At 40.9% G+C, this 21,385-nt stretch overlaps 1 protein-coding gene across 3 annotated transcripts in view; it reads right to left on the bottom strand.

Annotated features, from left to right (window-relative positions):
- Positions 1-4,092: 4,092 nt before the first annotated feature.
- The window catches only part of gab3 (GRB2 associated binding protein 3), a 140,927-nt gene continuing 123,634 nt past the window's right edge, over positions 4,093-21,385 (bottom strand). The window contains exons 8-10 of one of the 3 annotated variants that reach the window (XM_060832120.1): positions 12,657-12,762; positions 9,507-9,620; positions 4,093-7,363 (exon numbers count right to left, since the gene is read on the bottom strand). In XM_060832120.1, coding sequence (XP_060688103.1) covers positions 7,223-7,363; positions 9,507-9,620; positions 12,657-12,762 — 361 coding nt within the window. In that variant the 3' untranslated portion in view covers positions 4,093-7,222. The remainder of the gene's footprint in view (positions 7,364-9,506; positions 9,621-12,656; positions 12,763-21,385) is intronic. The other 2 variants (XM_060832121.1, XR_009645177.1) reach the window with 2 other exon arrangements.

Below are 21,385 nucleotides of genomic sequence, written 5' to 3'. Positions count from 1 at the left end.
GGCCACTGATTGATAGTCCAGTCATATTCTTATTAACATGTATGGGTAAATTGGATGAGTACTGGGTGCTTACATGAGTGACGGATTAGGGTTTAGTATAAGTAAATTGATGAACTTATCAGATCCTCCCGGTGGTTGAAATATATGTAAATATAATCTCATACAATGAGAAATGCCTTTGGTTTGTTTGTTGGGTAGAGTCAAACTCCAATGTTTGTTTGTTTGTTCCTTCATAATCTACTGTATAGTGACCATGCATGCATATAAATATATTCTTATGAATATAGTATATTTTGAAAGAAAAAAAAATGGGGTGATGCCATGTAAAGATGAATTCATTCACATTAACTACTTATTTGACTTCTAGTGTCATCACTGCCAGATCCTCAGGTCCAGACATCAATGGATTCCCTGAGCATCAGCTCCCATGGGCTTCTGATGATGGCTATTGAGTACCTCTTAACCTCCTGCATTATTATGGCATATCTCCTTCTATTTGGCTTTCCCACAAACACCGTTAATTCCATATCCATCATATTGGAACCCTCTTTTCACCCTGATATTGAATCTTTCAACATTTAACTTTGACCAATTTTATTCAAATGCAACGTCCCTTTAAGACACACACAGGCTGTCTGAATCATGTGGTATCTGCACTACCACGTTTAGCTTTTTGCTTTTTTATTCACAGGTGTTGCTGGCTGGCCAGCATTTATTGCCCCTCCTCGAGCATGGTAGCAGCACGATGAAGAACCTACTTTGCCCCATACAATAATCATGTAATTGAGATGGGTGTACCAAATTTATATTCTGTTCACTTCATTCAGAAATGATCTGCGTAGGTTATGAATCAAAACCGTAATGTATGAAAGCCAGGGCACACTGATTTTTAGTTCTACCACTCTATAAGTATTTTAATTTTAACTTCAAATTTTCTGACCATTACACCTAATGTTTGGCAGAATCATTGGAGAACAGTCTTATTTATTTTTGATGTATCCATTCTTCAATTGGTTTATCTCACGTGAATCATTTCTTCATTTGCAAAATGCAGTTAGTTGTGCATCTCCATTGTTAACTTGAGTATGAATTACTTTAACCTTGAAGACAGCATAGAAGAGACGTGTAGCACAACACACAATTTATTTTAACAAATATTTTACAGATCTTTATGTACAAATATTTACAATTGAAGAACAGACAAGGAGAAGATTCTGAATTAAGTTATTCCCAATCTATTTCCCTTTCTAAACTGTGATTCGAGTCAAATCCCTTCGTTGTGAAAACTGAAACTGTTGGGGAGTCTCATAATTAGTTGTTTTGCTCAAGTAACCTGTTGATAATTGTATAATGTTTTCACCTGGGAATCAGGATCACACCAAAATAATTACTCCCTCTCCAATCATGCACCACCTTCCAGCCCCCCAAAAAACCAGAATCTTCTTTCAATCAAGGGGTGCAAAACAATGGGGTTCTCCTTTTACATAATCATGTAAAAGTTATGAAACATAACTATAGCATAATATATATAAGCTTAAAGAAGAATTCAAAGCAAATTACTATTTCAATGAGATTTTGGGTTGCAAGTGCAAGATTTTGACAAAAACTCTTCACATAATTTTTGATCAACAGCTAGAATTGAGTTCTGAGTAGATTTATGGAATCATTGAAAAAAATGGAATTTTCTTAGAAGATATTTCTAGTTTTTTTTTTCAAATGGATTAGCAGGGATGAATTAATCAATTCTTCAAGCTTATAGTTTCCAAGCCACATAATTCAAACACATTATTCGTACTGAAGGAGGTGCCCTATGTCGTCTTGTTGTTTGTATGTTTGGGAGTTCTTTCAAAACATTATTAATGTGATAGTTCAGTAGTTCATTTTTTGAAAGGAGATTAGAGTGTGAGACTGAAAGCTCTAGCTTTGAAATTACTGGCAATATATTTCTCCTTGAACAGCACATGTAACACTGTGACCTTTCCTCTCAAAGTACAGTGCACCTTTACATTTGGTTTTTGACTGCTCTAAGTAGGCTGACTTTTATTTTCCTGGGAGCTGTTACCTATACAACTCTAGGTACCTCTTGTTATTTATAGTGCAATTCCTGTTCACATGAAAATGCTATTAGGTAACTGTACTTATAGAATCTGGCAGACAAGTAGGGAGATTATGCTTCTGTCATACGGGGCACCGAGACCACATCTGAAATACTGTGCACAGTACCAGTCATCTTATTTAAGGAAAGATATAAATATAATGGAGGCAGTTCAGAGAAGGTTACCAGATGAATACCTGGAATGAACAGATTGTCTGATGAGGAAAGGTTGGACAGGCTAGGCTTGTATCCACTTGAATTCAGAAGACTAAGATACAACTTGTTTAAAGGTCTTGGGCTAAGTGTGGATAGAATGTTTCCTCTTAGGGAAGATTTTAGAACTGGCGTCACTTTTTAAAATGATAGGTCTCACATTTAAAACAAAGACTTCAGGTCAGAACTTTTCTCTCAGAAGTATTGTGAATCTTGGAACTTTCGCCCTCAAAAGGTTGTGGAAGCAGAGTTTCTGAATATTTTTAAGACAGAGGTAGATAGATTTTTGTTAAGTAAGGAGCTGAAAGGTTATCAGGGTAATGGAAATGTAGATTTGAGGCTACAATACGATCAACTGTGATCTTATTGAAGGGCAGAGCAGCCCAAGTTGCTGAAAGGCCTACGATTCCTGGTTCATAGGTATGTTCATGTGAACGGAATGGAGTAATCTTAACCAAACAGGCCTCGTGAAAAATTGACGGGATTGGATCAGTCACCGTTTTTGCACCCTGCCTTATTTTATTTTTGATGAAAATAACCAATAGCTAAGCAGAGATTCTGCAAATCCCTCTCGTGGTCAATCATCAATGGCTTTCACTCTATTAATCATTGATAGTCAAGAAAGCAAACTCATCGCTACAATCAGCCCTTGCTCTTTCTATTTGTGCTAATGAAGTATCCCTTGCCTTTTTGCTTTGATTAACCCATTGGTTATAAAGGTGATGCTGTTAACATTGACCATCCATCATCCTATTTTCTTTCAGTTAGTTGGATTAAAATTAGGAAACTAAAATCAGGATAAAGCCATTCAGATTTTGCAGCCAGCTCTGCCATTCAACTAGGACATGCCTGATCTGTAACCCGATCTCATTTAAATGACTCTGCTCCATGTCCCTTAATGGCTTTTGCCCCAAGAGTATGAAGATAAAAATAAATTTTAATAAAAGAAAGAAATGTTGATAAAGTTATTTCTCTTATAGAACATGTGGAATCTTCTAAGTATTTACAGAATTTATAGCTTTCCAATTTTTTTGGAATGCTGCTAGAAGGTAGGAAGCTTCCACATGTCATTTGAGCAATTAAATAGAACAATTCTTTTTTTTTTGTTTTCTTTCTATATGAAGATGTTCACTGCCTTTGACAGCGACATGAGCAGTATGATAGAAGTTAGCTTAACGTGGCAAAAGCCTAGTGCAGATCTGTATCCAAGAGTTAACGCATTCTGGTAATGGACCTCAAGTAATAGCTTTGAAAAAGTGAATGAAAATTAATGCCAAATGGCATCATTATTTTTATTTACATGGAACGGATGTAGGTGATGTGACTTGTGACTTAGCAGAACTATAGAATGTAATATTAAATAGCATTCTATCGTGTTTAGCACCAAAATCAACTGCTCAACTGCTTCTCTGCCTTCTACACTAGAACACGGCTAAGAAATGAGAAGACATTAAACAAAAGTCACTGAAGTGCTTCTGTTGTCCAATAGTAAGGTTCAGCTGAATGCCCCAAATATGAATAACTGGACCTGGAGAGGTGAATGGGCCAGATAATCACATAATTTGTCATAAGTAAAAAACACACATCTTTGGCTTTCTGTCTGTTTTGAGTTTATGATATAATATGAATACCAGATTTATTTATATATAATCAAGACCAAGAAAGGAGTTGGAAATATTTCTGTTATAATCATTGCTGCTACAACATTCCATCCACAAAAGAAATTGCACTGTGCAATTATAACCACAGGTTAAAACTTTTGGAATTTAAAAGACTGAGAGGAAACCTTATTGAAAGATAAGATATTTAAAGTTCTTGACAGGGTATATGTTGAGAGATAAAAACACAAAGTGCTGGAGAAACTCAGCACATGTGGAGAGAAAAATAAAGTAAGTTTTGAGTTGTGAACCTTCTTGAGAATGGAGTTTCTCCCAGACTCTGTTTTTGTTTCAGATCTCCAGAATCCACAGTTCTTTGTTTTATTTTGAATTCTGAGAGCTTGATTTCCACTTGTGTGAGGGTCATGATCTCATTGATTGATGGAGAAGATTCAATGGGTTTGATAGCCTAATACTGCTCCTATGTCTAATGTTCTAACAGAGAAATTTAATCTGAATATATACGTGCATTTTCAACGTCTTAGAGAGTATTGGTTACAATAATTTTTGTACATAAGTTATCAAAACTGCCTAGTGTTTTTGACTACAATCTCTTTTATATGACCTTGGGTGTAAGATCATTGTTCGAAGTAGCATCAACCTTTTAAAATTAATATGTCTCAGGTTTTATTCCTCTTCAGTGCTGAGTTAGCAGATTTCATTTAGAACAGTGCTTATGATATTCTAATTAGTCCTTAATGCTAAGTGATGAAAATCAGTATTGGCCTTTGGAATTGATCACTCCCCACTGGATCCAGTGAATATGTATGAACTGTAGGTGAGAATAGAATAAGTTGCAGCTATGATGTTAACCTCCACCTGCATTAGCTCAAACAGCACATGAAGAATAATAACGGTGTTGAACCTCACTGAGAGTCAATGCCTTCAAAGGAAAAAGAAAACTGATGGCTGAATCCAGCTACAGTCTTCAATCTTTATTCAACTATACTACGTGAAAAAAAATCAAGAGTTCCACAGGAGAGCGAAGGTGTCAGAGAAAAAGTAGCAAAGGTTATTATCTCACAAATTAATTTGGAGATCCCATTTATTACCACAAGATGACCTTTTCAGACTTTTCAATGTTTGCAAAAACAATAAACCATGCCTACATGTGTCAATATTTTCTTTTCGGCTTGTAAACAGGATTTGTTTATAGCAAAAAGTAAAACACTGAGCAGAATAGTTTTCAGTTTCTATTTCACAAGAGAAGGGAATGTTTGATTCCATTGAGCAGAACCAGGTTTAGGCTGAGCTAAGATGGGGTCAAATCTACTTATTCTGTTCGCCCATAAAATTCCTGAAAAATTGCAAATAATTGCTGATATTTCGATAAAAGGAATAAACTGGCCCAGTTTTAACTCTGTGTAAGTAAATGCAATTTGAGTGAGATAAAGTCTCACCCAATACTGCAACAGGTCTGTCAGCATATTGAAGAAGTTATGTTTGTACGTAGGCTCTTCATTTATTCTTACAAAGGAACTCTATCTTCTCGTCTCTTCTGGTAATGTTGGACATGGTGTTTACTTGTTTGACAATTTCTGTTTTTTTAATGTATATTTTTAGTATTTGTTTTATCAGCGTTGACATCCTATTCCTGAGTTAAAATAAAAATGTTATTTTTCTTGTTTGTCACAGAATAAATGCTTCTATGTAATTTGAAAAAAAGCTACCTGATAAACTAGTGCAATAAATGTACTAATAATTCCAACATAAATAGGAATCTTAGAATGAGGCAGAAACTTCTGTTCTATTAGAAACTGAAGATAATTTGAACATATATCATTTGGAGTTGTAGAACTGTCCAGCAGTTCTATTTTAGCTTTCCAAACCATTTATATTCCGATTTCATAGGGATTTGTCTTTTGCTTCTCTTAGGCAACAAGCAAAAATCAAAACTTGTAAAAAAGATATAAATCTTAAACCTATAAATGATTGCTTTCCAACCAAAGGACAAAATCAGTTTACGTATCATTGTGTTTGGTGCCCTTTGGTAGGTAAAATTACCACATTAAAATACCAACCTTATTAGTTATACCCTGCCTGCTGACTGCAGGCTCAGAATTTTTCCTAATAGTTTAAAACCTCAAAACTGTCTTCATAAAGCTCACCTGCACTTCTGAACACAGGAAAATTTGATGCTTGACATTGTTACACTTCACCTCCAAGATTTCTCTCACTGTCATTGCAATCAACACAATTGCTGAAATGTTATCCTTGATTTTATATTTTTTGCTCTCTCAGCAAATATTGTTGAACGCAGTTTCCGATTTCACTGTATTTCCACTACATTGAAATCAGGGCACACTGGAGTCACCTGCTATTTCAAAATGATGAAATCTTTCAAGCCCTTTTCTTTCTTTTTTAATCAATTGACTTTTAAAATCCAAGCTGGGTGCCATAGAAATTATTCTCTTTCCTTTTCTCTTTCCTTTTTTCTTAATCTAAGAGCTTAGATTTTGTGACATAGTAGGCAGTGTACCTACTTCTGAGCCAGGAGCTCTGGGTTCATCTCCAAGTCCAAGACTTGATGGCTAAAGTTTGTAACACAGTAAAAGAGGTTTAACATCAATGTGTAAATTCTTAAAACATAAGCCAATCGCACTGGTAAAAAGGGGACAAGATTTCTGCTTCATTATGTGATGGAGGGAAAAGCAAAGCCTCTACCATCACTATTATTTCCTCCAGGCTACAATCTGCATGCAAAAGTGCACATTGCCATAGCAACTCAGACCATTGCAGTGGCCAGTGTGGCTCAGATGGTCTGGATCAGATTGGGACCAACAGTACAGGGTTCAATGCCTGACCTGCCTGGGGTAGATTCAGCACCAGCCTCCTTGTCCCATTTGTGTTGGAGAACATGCTGCTATGGATTGGACCTGCCTTTGGGCACAGAATAGAAGAAGATCTGCATTTTGACCTTTCACAGCGGACTTGCTATATGAAAATGAGATATACACCAGCAGTTAATAAAACCATTTGGTATTCTTCTGAATTCTAGATGACACAGTTCTGAACAAATTGCTGTTAAAATATAACCAAAAATAGCTCAGAATAATCTAATACAGTGGCATCATTATTAGAAATATAACATTCTTTGTCTCTCTGTTGGAGGCAGCAATTTGGAAGCCACCTATTTTCACTGTGTGTTCACTTCTTAATATAAAAAATCAACTCACTCCTTCAATTAGTTATTTCTCGAACCATTTTCATCCAGTTTGCATCTTAATCCGTTGTAAGGTGTGGTTCATAAAAATTGTCATTTTAAAGTTTTTGACAGGGTACAAGATTGTCGTACATCAGTCCACTCTTGTTTAGTGTTCTGTAAAGCTTGGGTCTTCTGTTCATCTACCTGGACGTAGTCTACCCTCTCTTCCAGCATAGATGAAAGGAATGGTTTCTGTGTATAAGACCAAAAACATCTATTAAATGCCAAGCAAGAGGAGTCATCTCTTTAATTGATACTAATTCTCACTCCTCTCTCTTATGCATTTACACTTGGAAACTTCTTTTCACTTCGCTGGATGGAATTATACCATTTTTTTGGTTTGCTGTGTGTCATGTTGAGCTTCGTAGAGTGAATCTCACTGTGATACTCAAAGATTTTCTTTTTGTGTCTTACTAATCTCGTCACTTTAATCACACCCTATCTCCCCATGATCTTGCCAGACAACATTTCCGGAAAGAGCCTGCCACTCTCTGGAAATCCCAGAATTGACTGACATCTCTGGCACCACCACTTTATTTAAAAGTGAACCTGGACAAGCACTGAGCAGGACCGAGCTGCCCTTCAAAGTGTGTGACATTTACTCCGACACAATAAACAGGAGGAAATCCTTGCCCTGCTTTGTGGGCATAGTCTTGGACAATCCTGCTGGACAAAGTGGTGCAGGAGCAGGAGTGGAGACCAAGACACCAGACCTTGCCAGCCTGGTTCGAGTTTGCCACCCAAGTTGAAGCAGTGTCAGCCACCTGGAGGAATGCCCAGAACTGTACAAAGATGGTAAATGTCCTTAATCAGCTCGCCAGTATTTAGAGTCACCATTTCCTTCGAATACCTTACAATCAATCTCTGCCACTGTATCCACTTCCCACCAAAGCTCATATTCTCCAATTCTAACTAAAGCATGCAACATCTTCTCCATTCACTCCTCTCATCCACTCCAATCTGTGACACCACTAACCCCGTATTCCATCTACATTACCTACACACTTGCTCGAGAAACCTCCCAGCTGCTGCCAAAGTAATAATAGTGCATCTACTTGTATCCTTCATAAGTACCAGCCTTGGTCTCATTGCGGGAGCAAAACAGACCTGATAGGGCAGAAATAGGCATGATAGGTACCGTGTTGCCTGTCATTCAGCTCTTCATCTCTTATAAACAGAAGATCCTGACTCTGGCCATCCCAGCAGGGCTTTGACTGGTATCAGAGGTTGCCCTTATAAGACTGTGCCAGAATCCCCTGACAGAAGTCTATTCCTCTTGTCTGAACTGAGGCCTGCTGACAACTAGAGCAAGATTCTTGGCTTTGTGTCTGTGCTAAATGGCATGGCAAGGGATAGTATTATGAACCAAGTATCTCTGGCTGAGGGAGTAAAGCACAAAATAGCAAAGCAAGGAAGAGATGCTGCGAGCATCCAGGTAGGCTCAGAGTAAATGAACACTGCTGCAGTGAATGAGCAGCCCAGATATGAAGCCTGACCCAGTCCATGAGCTGGGTGTGTCCCCCTGAGCACACATTCCTTGTTGCAGCATTACTATAAAGTTGCCAGCATTGCTGTGCAGAAGGATCCTGTAAGTAGATCGGAGATGTGCCATGAGGGTTCTAAGTGACATGTTGGATGCCAATGCCCAGGTATGTGAGGTGGTCATGATTGGTCCCCATAAAGTTTGCCTGAGTTGTTGGTGGCTGGTGTCCATCATGGCCATCTTTTGGAGCAATTGATGAGTTGAACTTGCTCTGGTTTCTATGTCAACTTTTCCTGATGAATAATTTGTTTGGCGAGTTTGATAAGATTACAGCAGTGGTGAGTTGGGCTGTTTACAAGCAACACCGAACATCAATTGGGAACACATTACTCCCTGGTGAGAATCTCTCTACACCATTTGACCGAAGTGGGAAAGATGAGGTGATCTCAACATTGGAATGACCATCTCACCTGATTCGACTACTCATCTCACCATAGCCCAAACCATACAGAGCCTGGTATGACTCCACCCACTGTATTTTTTACACTCTTGAACATACCCTCTCATGTTATTACTTTCTTTTGAATAACCCCCACACCAACACCTTCACAATCCTATATTCTCATATATTTTCAAAATATTTGTCTCATACCTTTCTTGTTTGTAATCTTATTATTGAAGATGATTCTGAGAATTTTGCATTAAGAGATATGACATAATTAGTTGTGCTATTATTTCATAAGAACATGTCCAGATTTGTATTTTGAGTTAGTTATAATTTCTACATATATCTCAAATGGTCAACTGATATGCATTAATGTAAGCCAATAAAGCAAAATCTAGAGAACATACCTTCTGAACAGGAGAGGGAGATGTTGCATTGAAGTCTAAGGCTAGATAGTCCAAGTTCAAAGTTCGGGGCCAGTGACTGCTGCCATAACCATTATACACAGAGCTAGAGCGTTCCTGTGGATAAAGATATGAATGAATCAAAATGAAGGATTAAAGCATGCCACAAAAATTTTCAGACCACTTAGAAATGAAATACGGCAAACGCTGAAGTCTGAAATAAAAACAGAGAATGCTGGAAGTACTCAGCACATCAGCCAGCATCTGTGGAGAGACAATCAGAATTAACGTTTCAAGTCAACTAAATTTATTAATTTGGATGTAGGTTTATTAATATATTAGGTTCTATGAAGTCAATTTATTAGAACTTGAAAAATTAGAAATGTCTGTGATATTGAAAACAAATATTGACTGATAATACTCCTGTGAAGTCTGTTTATGACATTTTACAACTTCAATAGTGTTATTGTTGATTTTTTGCTTTGAATCAAGTGTGGAGGCATGTTGAGAAAGGAGGGATGGAAATCATAAAAAGGAAGGTCTGTGGTAAGGTACAAGGCAGGAGAGATTAAATGTAAAAGAGATAAAGGTGCAAGGCAAAATGAGGTGGTATTACAACAAGGGAAGAAACAAAAATGGTCATAACTGGAGTGTAAATGGCAGCAGCTGAAGAAAATATTAATACATGCTGCTCAAAATAAATGAACCACTTGTTATCAACTGAAGTAATTAAATTAAAATATTGAGTCAGCATAGTGCCTAACAGATGAGGTGCTGACCATTGGATCAATGCAGAATTATCCAGGACAAAGAGATCAAAATTAAGTTGCGATAGAGATTCAACATGACAAATCACTGGAATACAGGATCCTACTTAAGGACTGAAAGGAGGTGTTCAGCAAAATGGCCACCAAATCCACATTTGCCTTCCCCACTGCTGCAAAGAGCAACAAATTAACTATAATTATCCGAATAAATCAATGTCACTTGAAAGGAGTGTTTAGGTGACGAGAGGAATGAATTGAAAGGGTAAATGTTGTATTTCTTATGCTTCGATGGAAATGTGTTGTGGTATGTGGACCAAGCATTGGGAGTGAGTCAAGATGGAATGGCATTTCATAAATAGAACAATCCATTCTGAGGGCTAGATGGGAAGTGGAGGTAAAGAAACATTTGATGGTGAGATGTTGTTTGGGATGGTAGAAGTGGGAGACGGTGGACAAGGGCCATTTCAATTACTGTGGAGAGAAATCATGGTTGACGAAAGAAATACGAACACAGATGTGAAAGATAACTATCAGAACAGCAGCAGCAAATTGGAAAATTGGAGTCCTCATAAGGTGCAGTCAAATTGAGAATGTTAGAGCAAGGAAACTGGAAACAGGTAAAGTATCAGAATGTGTTAGAAGAGTCACAGATGTAGGTCAGAAAACATCGACAAGAAGAATTGAGATTGGAAGAACACAGGTGGAGCAAAGCATAATAATTGGTCTACTATAGCACTCCTGTTTGTGAGTCTTTGCAAAGAGGTAGAATTAGACTGTGCAGAGGTACAAAGCTATGAGGTTAGGTACCTTGAAAGGGGATATATCAATAGGGCAGATGAGGTCAGCAATGAAATTATAAGCATTGACTTGATATTCATTCATGAGGTTGTAGCTCTAGATTAGTGAGGAGAAGGCAATGGAAGTTAGTGTTTAGTCTCTACAAGATAGAAGCTCATTTAACACAAAAAAACCCAACAGCATCACTCTTTTTGGCAATGCTTAATAACAATGTCAGCGTTAAACTGACATCCATTTACAGAGACCCTCTGATTAAATTAATGAAGTATTTTTGAAGTTGTTTTAGTGATCTTGGTTAGACCAGAGGGAATGCCCTTCTGAAAAGTCAGAGGTAAGGAAGTTGGATTGAGGGGAGTAGAGGAATACAGGTAGCTGATACAATATAGGAGTTTCCTGGCAAAAGTTTCTCGAGCAGGTCAAAGCTGAAAAGTTCATTCAATCATGAATTGTAACTTTCAAGAGTATAATAATATACGTCTCTAATTGTATTCTAATTGGATTGGCGTCATAAAAATATTACAGATTCATAGCAAGCGGCCGAATAATAATGAACTAGAAATGCAGAATTGTAACTAACATTTTAAAAGATGTAGTTTTGAAGAATTTCACACCATTTGTAAAACAAAAACTTGAGACTGCAAAAGAATGTTTATGAATCTGTGCATGAAGGGTACTGCCAGGATTTATTCAAAAGAATCCCAAGAACATTTTTCTTCAAGAATCAAAGAAAAGTTAATTAGACTAAACAAGCCTCTGAGTTTTTTTTAATGAATCCACTTTACATATATCTAAAACACCACTCAACACCTCTCAATTTAAAAACAGATCCATTGTTTTCCCTTCTTATCTTTGTTTCCTAGTATTTAGCTAGTGATACATGTAAGGTGTATCACTGTGCTGAATGATTCAATCACTGACTACTGATTTATGTCATTAAACCTGTGGCCAATTGGGCTGTGTATTATTATTGTGGTTAGATTTCATTCCCTTAGCTATATTGTTCCTATCTGAACATTATATCAAGACTAAATGGCAAGGGATTTGGGGTGGGACACGATTTAAGCATAATAAAGCCACAACAAGGACAAAATAAAAGCAAAATTCTGCAGATGCTGGAAATCTGAAGTAAAAATAAAAAGTGCTTGGAGAAGGTCTGGCAGCATTGGTAGAAAGAAAAGGAGAGTTGCAAAGAAGACTTAGACTGAACTCGAAATGTTAACTTTGTTTCTCTTTTTATTGATTCTGCCAGACCTGCTGAATTTTATAGTATTTTGTTTTTATTGCAATAAGGATTAATTTGGGAGCAAAACATTTATTGCTAGAGGGATTAGTGAAAACACTTGATTCACCTTTGGGCTTTATTCATTTCTGAAGATTCAGCATGCTAAATAAAACAGGTGTTAGGCCTTTTGTGGCTACTAATTTTTATATACAAATATGGAGCTTTCTGTGTCATTCAGAAACTTTTCCAAAATTCCAGCTGTACATGTTAGAGATTATCCCATATATTACCAAAGGAAATCTTCTGTCTCATTGGCACACTGCTCAACAAGTAATAGACAACATTTGCATGTATGATTATTTTTACCATTGCAGTATAATTTTCCTCATACTCTCCATCAAGGGTGTTGTAAAAGCTCCTGGCTGAAGTACATTGACTCTCTGGTGTGATGCAGTTGGCTGTACTCCACCTGCTTAAAAAAGGAAAAACATGCAGCTGAAGATCTCAGTGCATAAACAACACTGAAGAATTATATACAGATAGACAAATGCTGACCTTTAACCCTGCTAACCTATTCAACTTGTTCCACCATTCAATTAGATCATAGGTATTCTGTACCTGAACTCCCGCCCCTCCAATCACCACCAGGACAGAACCCCACTGGTCCTCACCTACCAGCTCATCAACCTCCAGATACATCGTATCATCCTTCATCATTTCCGCCACCTCCAAACAGACCCCACCACCAAGGATATATTTCCCTCCCCACCCCTATCAGGGTTCCGGAAAGACCACTCCCTTCGCGACTCCCTCATCAGATTCACACCCCCACCAACCCAACCTCCACTCCCGGCACCTTCCCCTGCAACCGCAAGAAATGCAAAACTTGTGCCCACACCTCCCCCCTCACTTCCCTCCAAGGCCCCAAGGGATCCTTCCTTATACATTAGAAATTCACCAGCACCCCCACACACATCATTTACTGCCTCCGCTACACCCGACGTAGCCCCCTATACATTTGGGAGACAGGCTGCCTACTTGCGGAACATTTAAGAGAACACCTCTGGGAGACCTGCACCAACCAACCCAACCACCCCATGGCTGAACACTTTAACTCCCAATCCCACTCCGCCAAGGACATGCAAGTCCTTGGCCTCCTCCATTGCCAGACCATAGCAACACGACGCCTGGAGGAAGAGCGCCTCATCTTCCACCTAGGAACCTTCCAACCACAAGGGATGAATGCAGATTTCTCCAGCTTTCTCATTTCCCCTCCCCCTACCTTTTCTCAGTCCCAACCCTCAGACTTAGCACCATCTTCTTGACCTGCAATCTTCTTCCCAACTTCTCCACCTCCACCGCACCCCCCCAGCCTATCACCCTCACCTTAATCTCCTTCCACCTATCGCATTCCCAATGCCCCTCTCCCAAGTCCCTCCTCCCTACCTTTTATCTTAGCCTGCTTGGCACACCCTCCTCATTCCTGAAGAAGGGCTTATGCCCGAAACGTTGATTCTCCTGCTCCTTTGATGCTGCCTGACCTGCTGCGCTTTTTCAGCAACACATTTTTAAGCTCTGAACTCCATTTACCCATCTTTTACTCGGATCCCATGATACCCTTACTAAAACAGGCCATCTAAAATTTTGAATAAGAATCTTTTAAGTAAAAACATCAAAGATAAATACAGTAAAATAATTGGCTAATTAATTGCCAAATGTAAAATTATGATTTTCAGTTTTGTCCCAAAAGTATTGCGAAGAGATTTAGAGGGATTACATTCATGCCTGAGCACCAAAATTAGCCATTAAATTAATTAGACATAACAGCCTAATCTGTGAGGGTGTCATCCACTGTGCAGCTGAGCTACACATTTCAATCAATTTCTAATCTGCAGTGGGTTAGCTCATCTCAGCTGTTTAAGTATCACGATTGGTTCTTGTATCCCACTATCTGATGGTAACTGAATGCTCTCTAAAACGTACAAGTAAATTTTCAGCATCATTCAGATTGTGATATTGCAGACAGCAGAAGCTTACCTGTTCTTGAAATACTGCTGTAACCAGGCTTAGCATTCCTTAAATTAGAGGTGAAAAGAAAATGGAAAACTGGAATACATTACAACCTGAAATTATAATGGATTGCAGCTGCTCAAGAGGCAAGTAGCTCATCACCACCTTCCCAAGGGCAACTAGAAACAGCAATGTATGTCACAGCCAGCAAAGTTCACACCCCCAAATAAATTAAAAACTGTTATTCACAATGGGATTCGCTAGCAAAGCCAGTTTTCTCAAAAGACTGGTGCACCACCTTCTCTAACTGCTGCAATCCATGTGGTGGAGATATAACCTTAGGTGGACGATCTGTTAGGAAGTTTAAGGGTTTTGATTCTGTAGCAATGAAGAAATAGTAATACATTTCCAAGCAATCACTGTATGCAACTTGGAAGGTAGTTTGCTGATTATGGTGTTCTTGTGCTTGCTATGGTAGAAGTCATTGGTTTGGAAGTTGCTTTCAAAGAATCCATAGCAAGTTGCTGCAGTGTATTTTGTAGTTGTAATGCACTGATGCCATGGTGTACTGATGATGGAGGGTCTAAATGCTCAAGTTGATGGATGTGTACAGGTCACAAGGGCTGCTTTGTCCTTGATAGTGTTGACATTTTTCAAAGTTGTCACTGTGCCCACCCAGGCAAGTAGAGAGTATTCCAGAACATTGCTGACTACTTCTTTGTAGATGGCCTTCAGACTTTGGAAAATCAAGATCACATTTAGCAGGTTGCAATAACGATGTAGTAAGGATCTCGTAGCCACTGTAGTTATATAGCCACTTTAGTTCAGTTTCATGTGCATGGTATCCCCTATAGATTGATGATGGAGAACTCAACATCAACATAATGGAACGTCAAAAGGCAGTGGTTAGGTTTTCTCTTGTTGGAGATTCAGTTGGGGGTTGCAAATGTTACTTGCCATTTAAGAGCCTAACTCTGAATGTTGTCCAGATCTTGCTGTGTACAGCATTGACTGCTTCAGTATATGAGGAATTGTGAATGAAATTAAACATGCAACCATCAGTGAACATCCCCAGGTCAGATTTTATCTTGGGCGGATGACCACTGAAGAAACAGTTGACAATGGTTGGGCCTAGGATAGCCAGTGGATATCCTGCAGTGAGGTCTTCGGGTTGAGATAATCCATTTCCAACATCCATGACCACTTTCCTTTGTACTTGGTATGTCCAACTAGTGGACAGTTTTTTTTTGCCGATCCCCATGAACTTCAATTTTAGGAAGGCTCTTTGATACCACATACAACCAAATGCTGCCTGTTATCAAGGATAGTTACTCTCATTTGCCTCTGGAATTTCTGTCTTTTTTTCCATGTTTGGACCAAGGCTATTTTGACATCTGAAGCTAAATGACTCTGGCAAAATCCAAACTGAGTATTGGTGATCAAGCTATTGCTGAGTAAATACCAGTTGATAACACTGTCAATGACTTTTCCCATCACTTGACTGTGATTGACAGGAGACTAATGGAGCAGTAATTGGCCAGTTAAGGTGGCCTTCTGGACAAATCTGGAATGGCATGTTTGTCTAAAGAAATTTATCAAGATTACTCAGCTATTCCATAAGGGAATGATAGGCCAGGTCTTTTTAAATGGTAAATCATCCAATCCATTTGTGGGTGTTTTCAAATGAAATGAAGGAGTGTTGCTTTCTAGCACCTGTCCTCTTTAATGTTTTCTTCACCTGCACCTACAGTCACTGCTGCAGACATCAGATTGGCCTTCTTGAGGGTGAGCCTGTGGCAAGCAAGTGGCCCAGATGGAGTTCCTGGTCATGCACTCAGATCCTGTCTGGGAGGATCTGAGGAGTTGCAGAAATCTTTAACCTCTCCTTACTAGATGTGAGGTTCCCAACTGCTTCAAGAGGACTACCATCTTCCCAGAGCCAAAGAAAAATCAGGCAACCTGCCTTAATGACTACCACTTGGTGGCTCTGACATCCATCATTATGAAGCACTTGGGAGGTTAGTAATGGCATACATCAACTCCAGCCTCCCTGATTGCTTTTATCTATCACAATTTGTCAACCATCACAATAGGCCCATAGCAGACACCATCTGCCTGACCCTACATTCATCCCCGAAATATCTGAACAAGAACACCTATATCAGGTTCCTATTTATTGATATTAGCTTCACCTTCAATAGTATAACTCCAAGAAAAGTCATCTTCAAATTCCAAGACCTAGGACTCTGTTCCTCCTCTGCAACTGGATCCTCGATTTCCTGACCCACAGACCACAATCAGTAAGGGTAGGTGATAACACCTCTTCCACGATAGTCCTCAACACTGGTGGCCCCTCAAGCCACTTACTAAACTTGTACACTCACAATGCTGTGGCCACATTCAGCTCTAAATCCATTTACAAATTTGCTGATGACACCATTGTAGTGGGTTTGATCTTAAATAACGACGGGAATGGTAGAGAAAGGAGATAAACAACTTCTGTAAATGAGAGAAAAGAGCTAACGTTTCGAATCTAACTGACTTTTTGTCAAATCTGACAAAGCTTTGACAAAGGGTCAGTTAGACTTGAAACATCAGCTCTTTTCTCTCCTTACAGATGTTGCCAGACCTGCTGAGATTTTCCAGCATCTGCAGTAATTTGCTTTTATCCAGAGATAAACACCTAGTGGCATTGTGTAAAGATAACAATCTCTACAACAATGTCAGCAAAATGAAGGAGCTGGTCATTGCCTTCAGGAAGCATTGTGGAGGACATGCCCCTGTCTGTATCAATGGTCGTGAGGTGGAGATAGTCGAGAGCTTCAAATTCCTAAGAGTAAATATCCCCAACAATCTATCCTGGTCTATATATATAACCTTTCTGTATTCATTGGCAATGAATCTGCACATTCATTGTCTTCTTTGAACTCGAAGAACAACCACCTGATTTTTGTAACCAGCAGGGTAAATGAGAGTTTTGAGATTGCTGGACTAAGACTAGTGAGGCAAGACAAGGATAAGTGCTTGGTGTTTAGCTATATATAATTCATATCATTAACTTAGATGAAAGAACTGTATGAAAATATCCAAGTTTGCTGACAACATAAAATAACAAGGAAAAGTAAGCGATGAGGAGAATGCAAAGTCTTTGAAAGAGATATTGACTGGTTAAACAAGTTGATGAAACTATAGCTGAGTATGGGAAAGTTTGAAGTAATTCACTTTGAAAGAGAAAATAGAAGAAAGAATATATTTAAAAATTGGGACCCTAAGAAATGTTGCTATTTGAGGGACCTGAGTGACATTATACATGAATCCCAGAAAGTTAACATGCAGGAACAGAAGGCAATTAGGAAGGTAAGTTATGTGCTTTCTGTTGTTACAGAGGGATTGGAATTGTTGGCACTTTACGAGGAAATATTCTAATGACCAAACACCAGGATGTAGAAAATGAGGCAGGCAGCCATTACGCATTTTAGCTTGCATCATTTAGTGTGAGAAAATATTTTAATTGTTGAATTTATTTCTTCAAATAAACTAAACTCCCATTTAGTTCACGAGTCTTAGTGTGAGATTGCTAAGTTTGTGTTAAGCAAACATGCAACTGCAATAACTCCGCCCCTACTTCGATCTCTGTCCCCGCCCCTAACCCCGCCCCCAGCTCCAGCTCCAGCTCCAGTCCCACACCAGGTCCTAGCTCCCAGCCTTGCCGGATTTTCACCATCCCTCCAGATCTCCCCCTCTCTGAGGATGAAAAATCAGTCCTCAGCAGGGGCCTCACCTTCGTTCCCCTACGCCCTCGGATTAATGAGTTCAACACGCGGCGAGATATTGAACAATTCTTCCGCCGCCTTCGCCTCCGTGCCTACTTTCACAACCAAGACTCCCGCCCACCCTCTAACGACCCCTTCTCCCGCCTCCAACACACCCCATCCACCTGGACACCCCGTGCAGGCCTCCTACCCGCCCTCGACCTCTTTATAGCCAACTGCCGCCGTGACATCAACCGACTCAACCTGTCCACCCCTCTCACCCACTCCAACCTCTCACCCTCAGAACGTGCAGCCCTCCACTCCCTCCGCTCCAATCCCAACCTCACCATCAAACCCGCAGACAAGGGAGGCGCGGTGGTAGTTTGGCGCACTGACCTGTACACCGCTGAAGCCAAACGCCAGCTCGCGGACGCCTCCTCTTATCGCCCCCTTGACCACGACCCCACCTCCCACCACCAAACCATCATCTCCCAGACCATCCAGGACCTCATCACCTCAGGGGATCTCCCATCCACCGCCTCCAACCTCATAGTCCCACAACCCCGCACCGCCCGTTTCTACCTCCTGCCCAAAATCCACAAACCTGCCTGCCCCGGCCGACCCATTGTCTCAGCCTGCTCCTGCCCCAGCGAACTCATCTCCCAATACCTCGACACGGTCCTGTCCCCTTTAGTCCAAGAACTCCCCACCTACGTTCGGGACACCACCCACGCCCTCCACCTCCTCCAGGATTTTCGCTTCCCCGGTCCCCAACGCCTTATTTTCACTATGGACATCCAGTCCCTGTACACCTCCATCCCCCATCACGAAGGACTCAAAGCCCTCCGCTTCTTCCTTTCCCGCCGCACTAACCAGTACCCTTCCACTGACACCCTCCTTCGACTGACTGAACTGGTCCTCACCCTGAATAACTTCTCTTTTCAATCCTCCCACTTCCTCCAAACTAAAGGAGTTGCCATGGGCACCCGCATGGGCCCCAGCTATGCCTGCCTCTTCGTAGGATATGTGGAACAGTCCATCTTCCGCAACTACACTGGCACCACCCCCCACCTTTTCCTCCGCTACATCGATGACTGTATCGGCGCTGCCTCGTGCTCCCACGAGGAGGTTGAACAGTTCATCAACTTTACTAACACCTTCCATCCCGACCTGAAATTCACCTGGACTGTCTCAGACTCCTCCCTCCCCTTCCTAGACCTTTCCATTTCTATCTCGGGCGACCGACTCAACACAGACATCTATTATAAACCGACTGACTCCCACAGCTACCTGGACTACACCTCCTCCCACCCTGCCCCCTGTAAAAACGCCATCCCATATTCCCAATTCCTTCGTCTCCGCCGCATCTGCTCCCAGGAGGACCAATTCCAACACCGCACAGCCCAGATGGCCTCCTTCTTCAAGGACCGCAGATTCCCCCCAGACGTGATCGACGATGCCCTCCACCGCATCTCCTCCACTTCCCGCTCCTCCGCCCTTGAGCCCCGCTCCTCCAACCGCCACCAAGACAGAACCCCACTGGTTCTCACCTACCACCCCACCAACCTGCGCATACAACATATTATCCGCCGCCATTTCCGCCACCTCCAAACGGACCCCACCACCAAGGATATATTTCCCTCCCCTCCCCTATCAGCGTTCCGCAAGGACCACTCCCTTCGTGACTCCCTTGTCAGATCCACACCCCCCACCAACCCAACCTCCACCCCCGGCACCTTCCCCTGCAACCGCAGGAAATGTAAAACTTGCGCCCACACCTCCACACTCACTTCCCTCCAAGGCCCCAAGGGATCCTTCCATATCCGCCACAAGTTCACCTGTACCTCCACACACATCATCTATTGCATCCGCTGCACCCGATGTGGCCTCCTCTATATTGGTGAGACAGGCCGCTTACTTGCGGAACGCTTCAGAGAACACCTCTGGGCCGCCCGAACCAACCAACCCAATCACCCCGTGGCTCAACACTTTAACTCCCCCTCCCACTCCACCGAGGACATGCAGGTCCTTGGACTCCTCCACCGGCAGAACACAACTACACGACGGCTGGAGGAGGAGCGCCTCATCTTCCGCCTGGGAACCCTCCAACCACAAGGTATGAATTCAGATTTCTCCAGCTTCCTCATTTCCCCTCCCCCCACCTTGTCTCAGTCGGTTCCCTCAACTCAGCACCGCCCTCCTAACCTGCAATCCTCTTCCTGACCTCTCCGCCCCCACCCCACTCCGGCCTATCACCCTCACCTTGACCTCCTTCCACCTATCCCACCTCCATCGCCCCTCCCCCTAGTCCCTCCTCCCTACCTTTTATCTCAGCCGGCTTGGCTCTCTCTCTCTTATTCCTGATGAAGGGCTTATGCTCGAAACGTCGAATTCTCTATTCCTGAGATGCTGCCTAACCTGCTGTGCTTTGACCAGCAACACATTTGCAGCTGTGATCTCCAGCATCTGCAGACCTCATTTTTTACTCGAATGTATGAGTAAAGAAGTCTTACTGAAATTGTATTGGTCCATAGTGAGATCTCACTTGGAGTACTGTATAGTTTTGGCCTCCTTACCTAAAGAAGTCAATGATTACCTTGGAAGGAATGCAGCAAAGATTTATGAGACTGATGAGGGAATTGTGCTATGAGGAGAGATTGAGTAGACCGGGCCTAAATTCTAAAGTAAATAGCTGAAGACAGAATGAATGAGCTGGTTAGGATTTTAAAAAAATCCTCACATTCTGAAAGAGTCCAGCGGTAAATCTAACTCCATTACTGAGAAATCAAGGTGAAAGAAAACAGAACTAGGGAGCCTAATGAATGGCGTATGCCTGAAACATTGATTCTCCTGCTCCTTGGATGCTGTTTGAGCTGCTGTGCCTTTCTAGTACTACCCTCTCAAAACAGAACTACAGGCTAGTTAGCCTGACATCAGTTGACAAGAAAATACTAGAAAGTAGTATTAAGGAATCAATGCAGTTAGAAAAATAAAGTATGATTAGAACATGTCAACATGGCTTTATGAAGCAGAAGTCTTGTTTGACAAATTTATTAGAGATTTTAAAAATGTAACAAGGAGGACAGATAAAGGATGTAGTACACTTGAAGTTCCAAAATGCATTTGACAACGGTCACAAAACTGGTACTTGGGATGACAGAACTGTCCTGCAATGAGAAGCTGAGTAAATTGGATCTATATTCTCTGGAGTTTAGAAAATGAGAAGTGATCTCATTGAAAAGTTCAGGGTTATGTGAGCTGGTGAACCTAGAACAAGGGTCACCATTTCTGGATAGGATACTGAGATGAGAAGCTTATCACTCAAAGTATTGG

This window comes from Hemiscyllium ocellatum, chromosome 11, assembly GCF_020745735.1.
Source record: "Hemiscyllium ocellatum isolate sHemOce1 chromosome 11, sHemOce1.pat.X.cur, whole genome shotgun sequence".
Classification (NCBI taxonomy): Eukaryota; Metazoa; Chordata; class Chondrichthyes; order Orectolobiformes; family Hemiscylliidae; genus Hemiscyllium; species Hemiscyllium ocellatum.
This window is presented reverse-complemented; position numbering and strand designations above follow the sequence as displayed.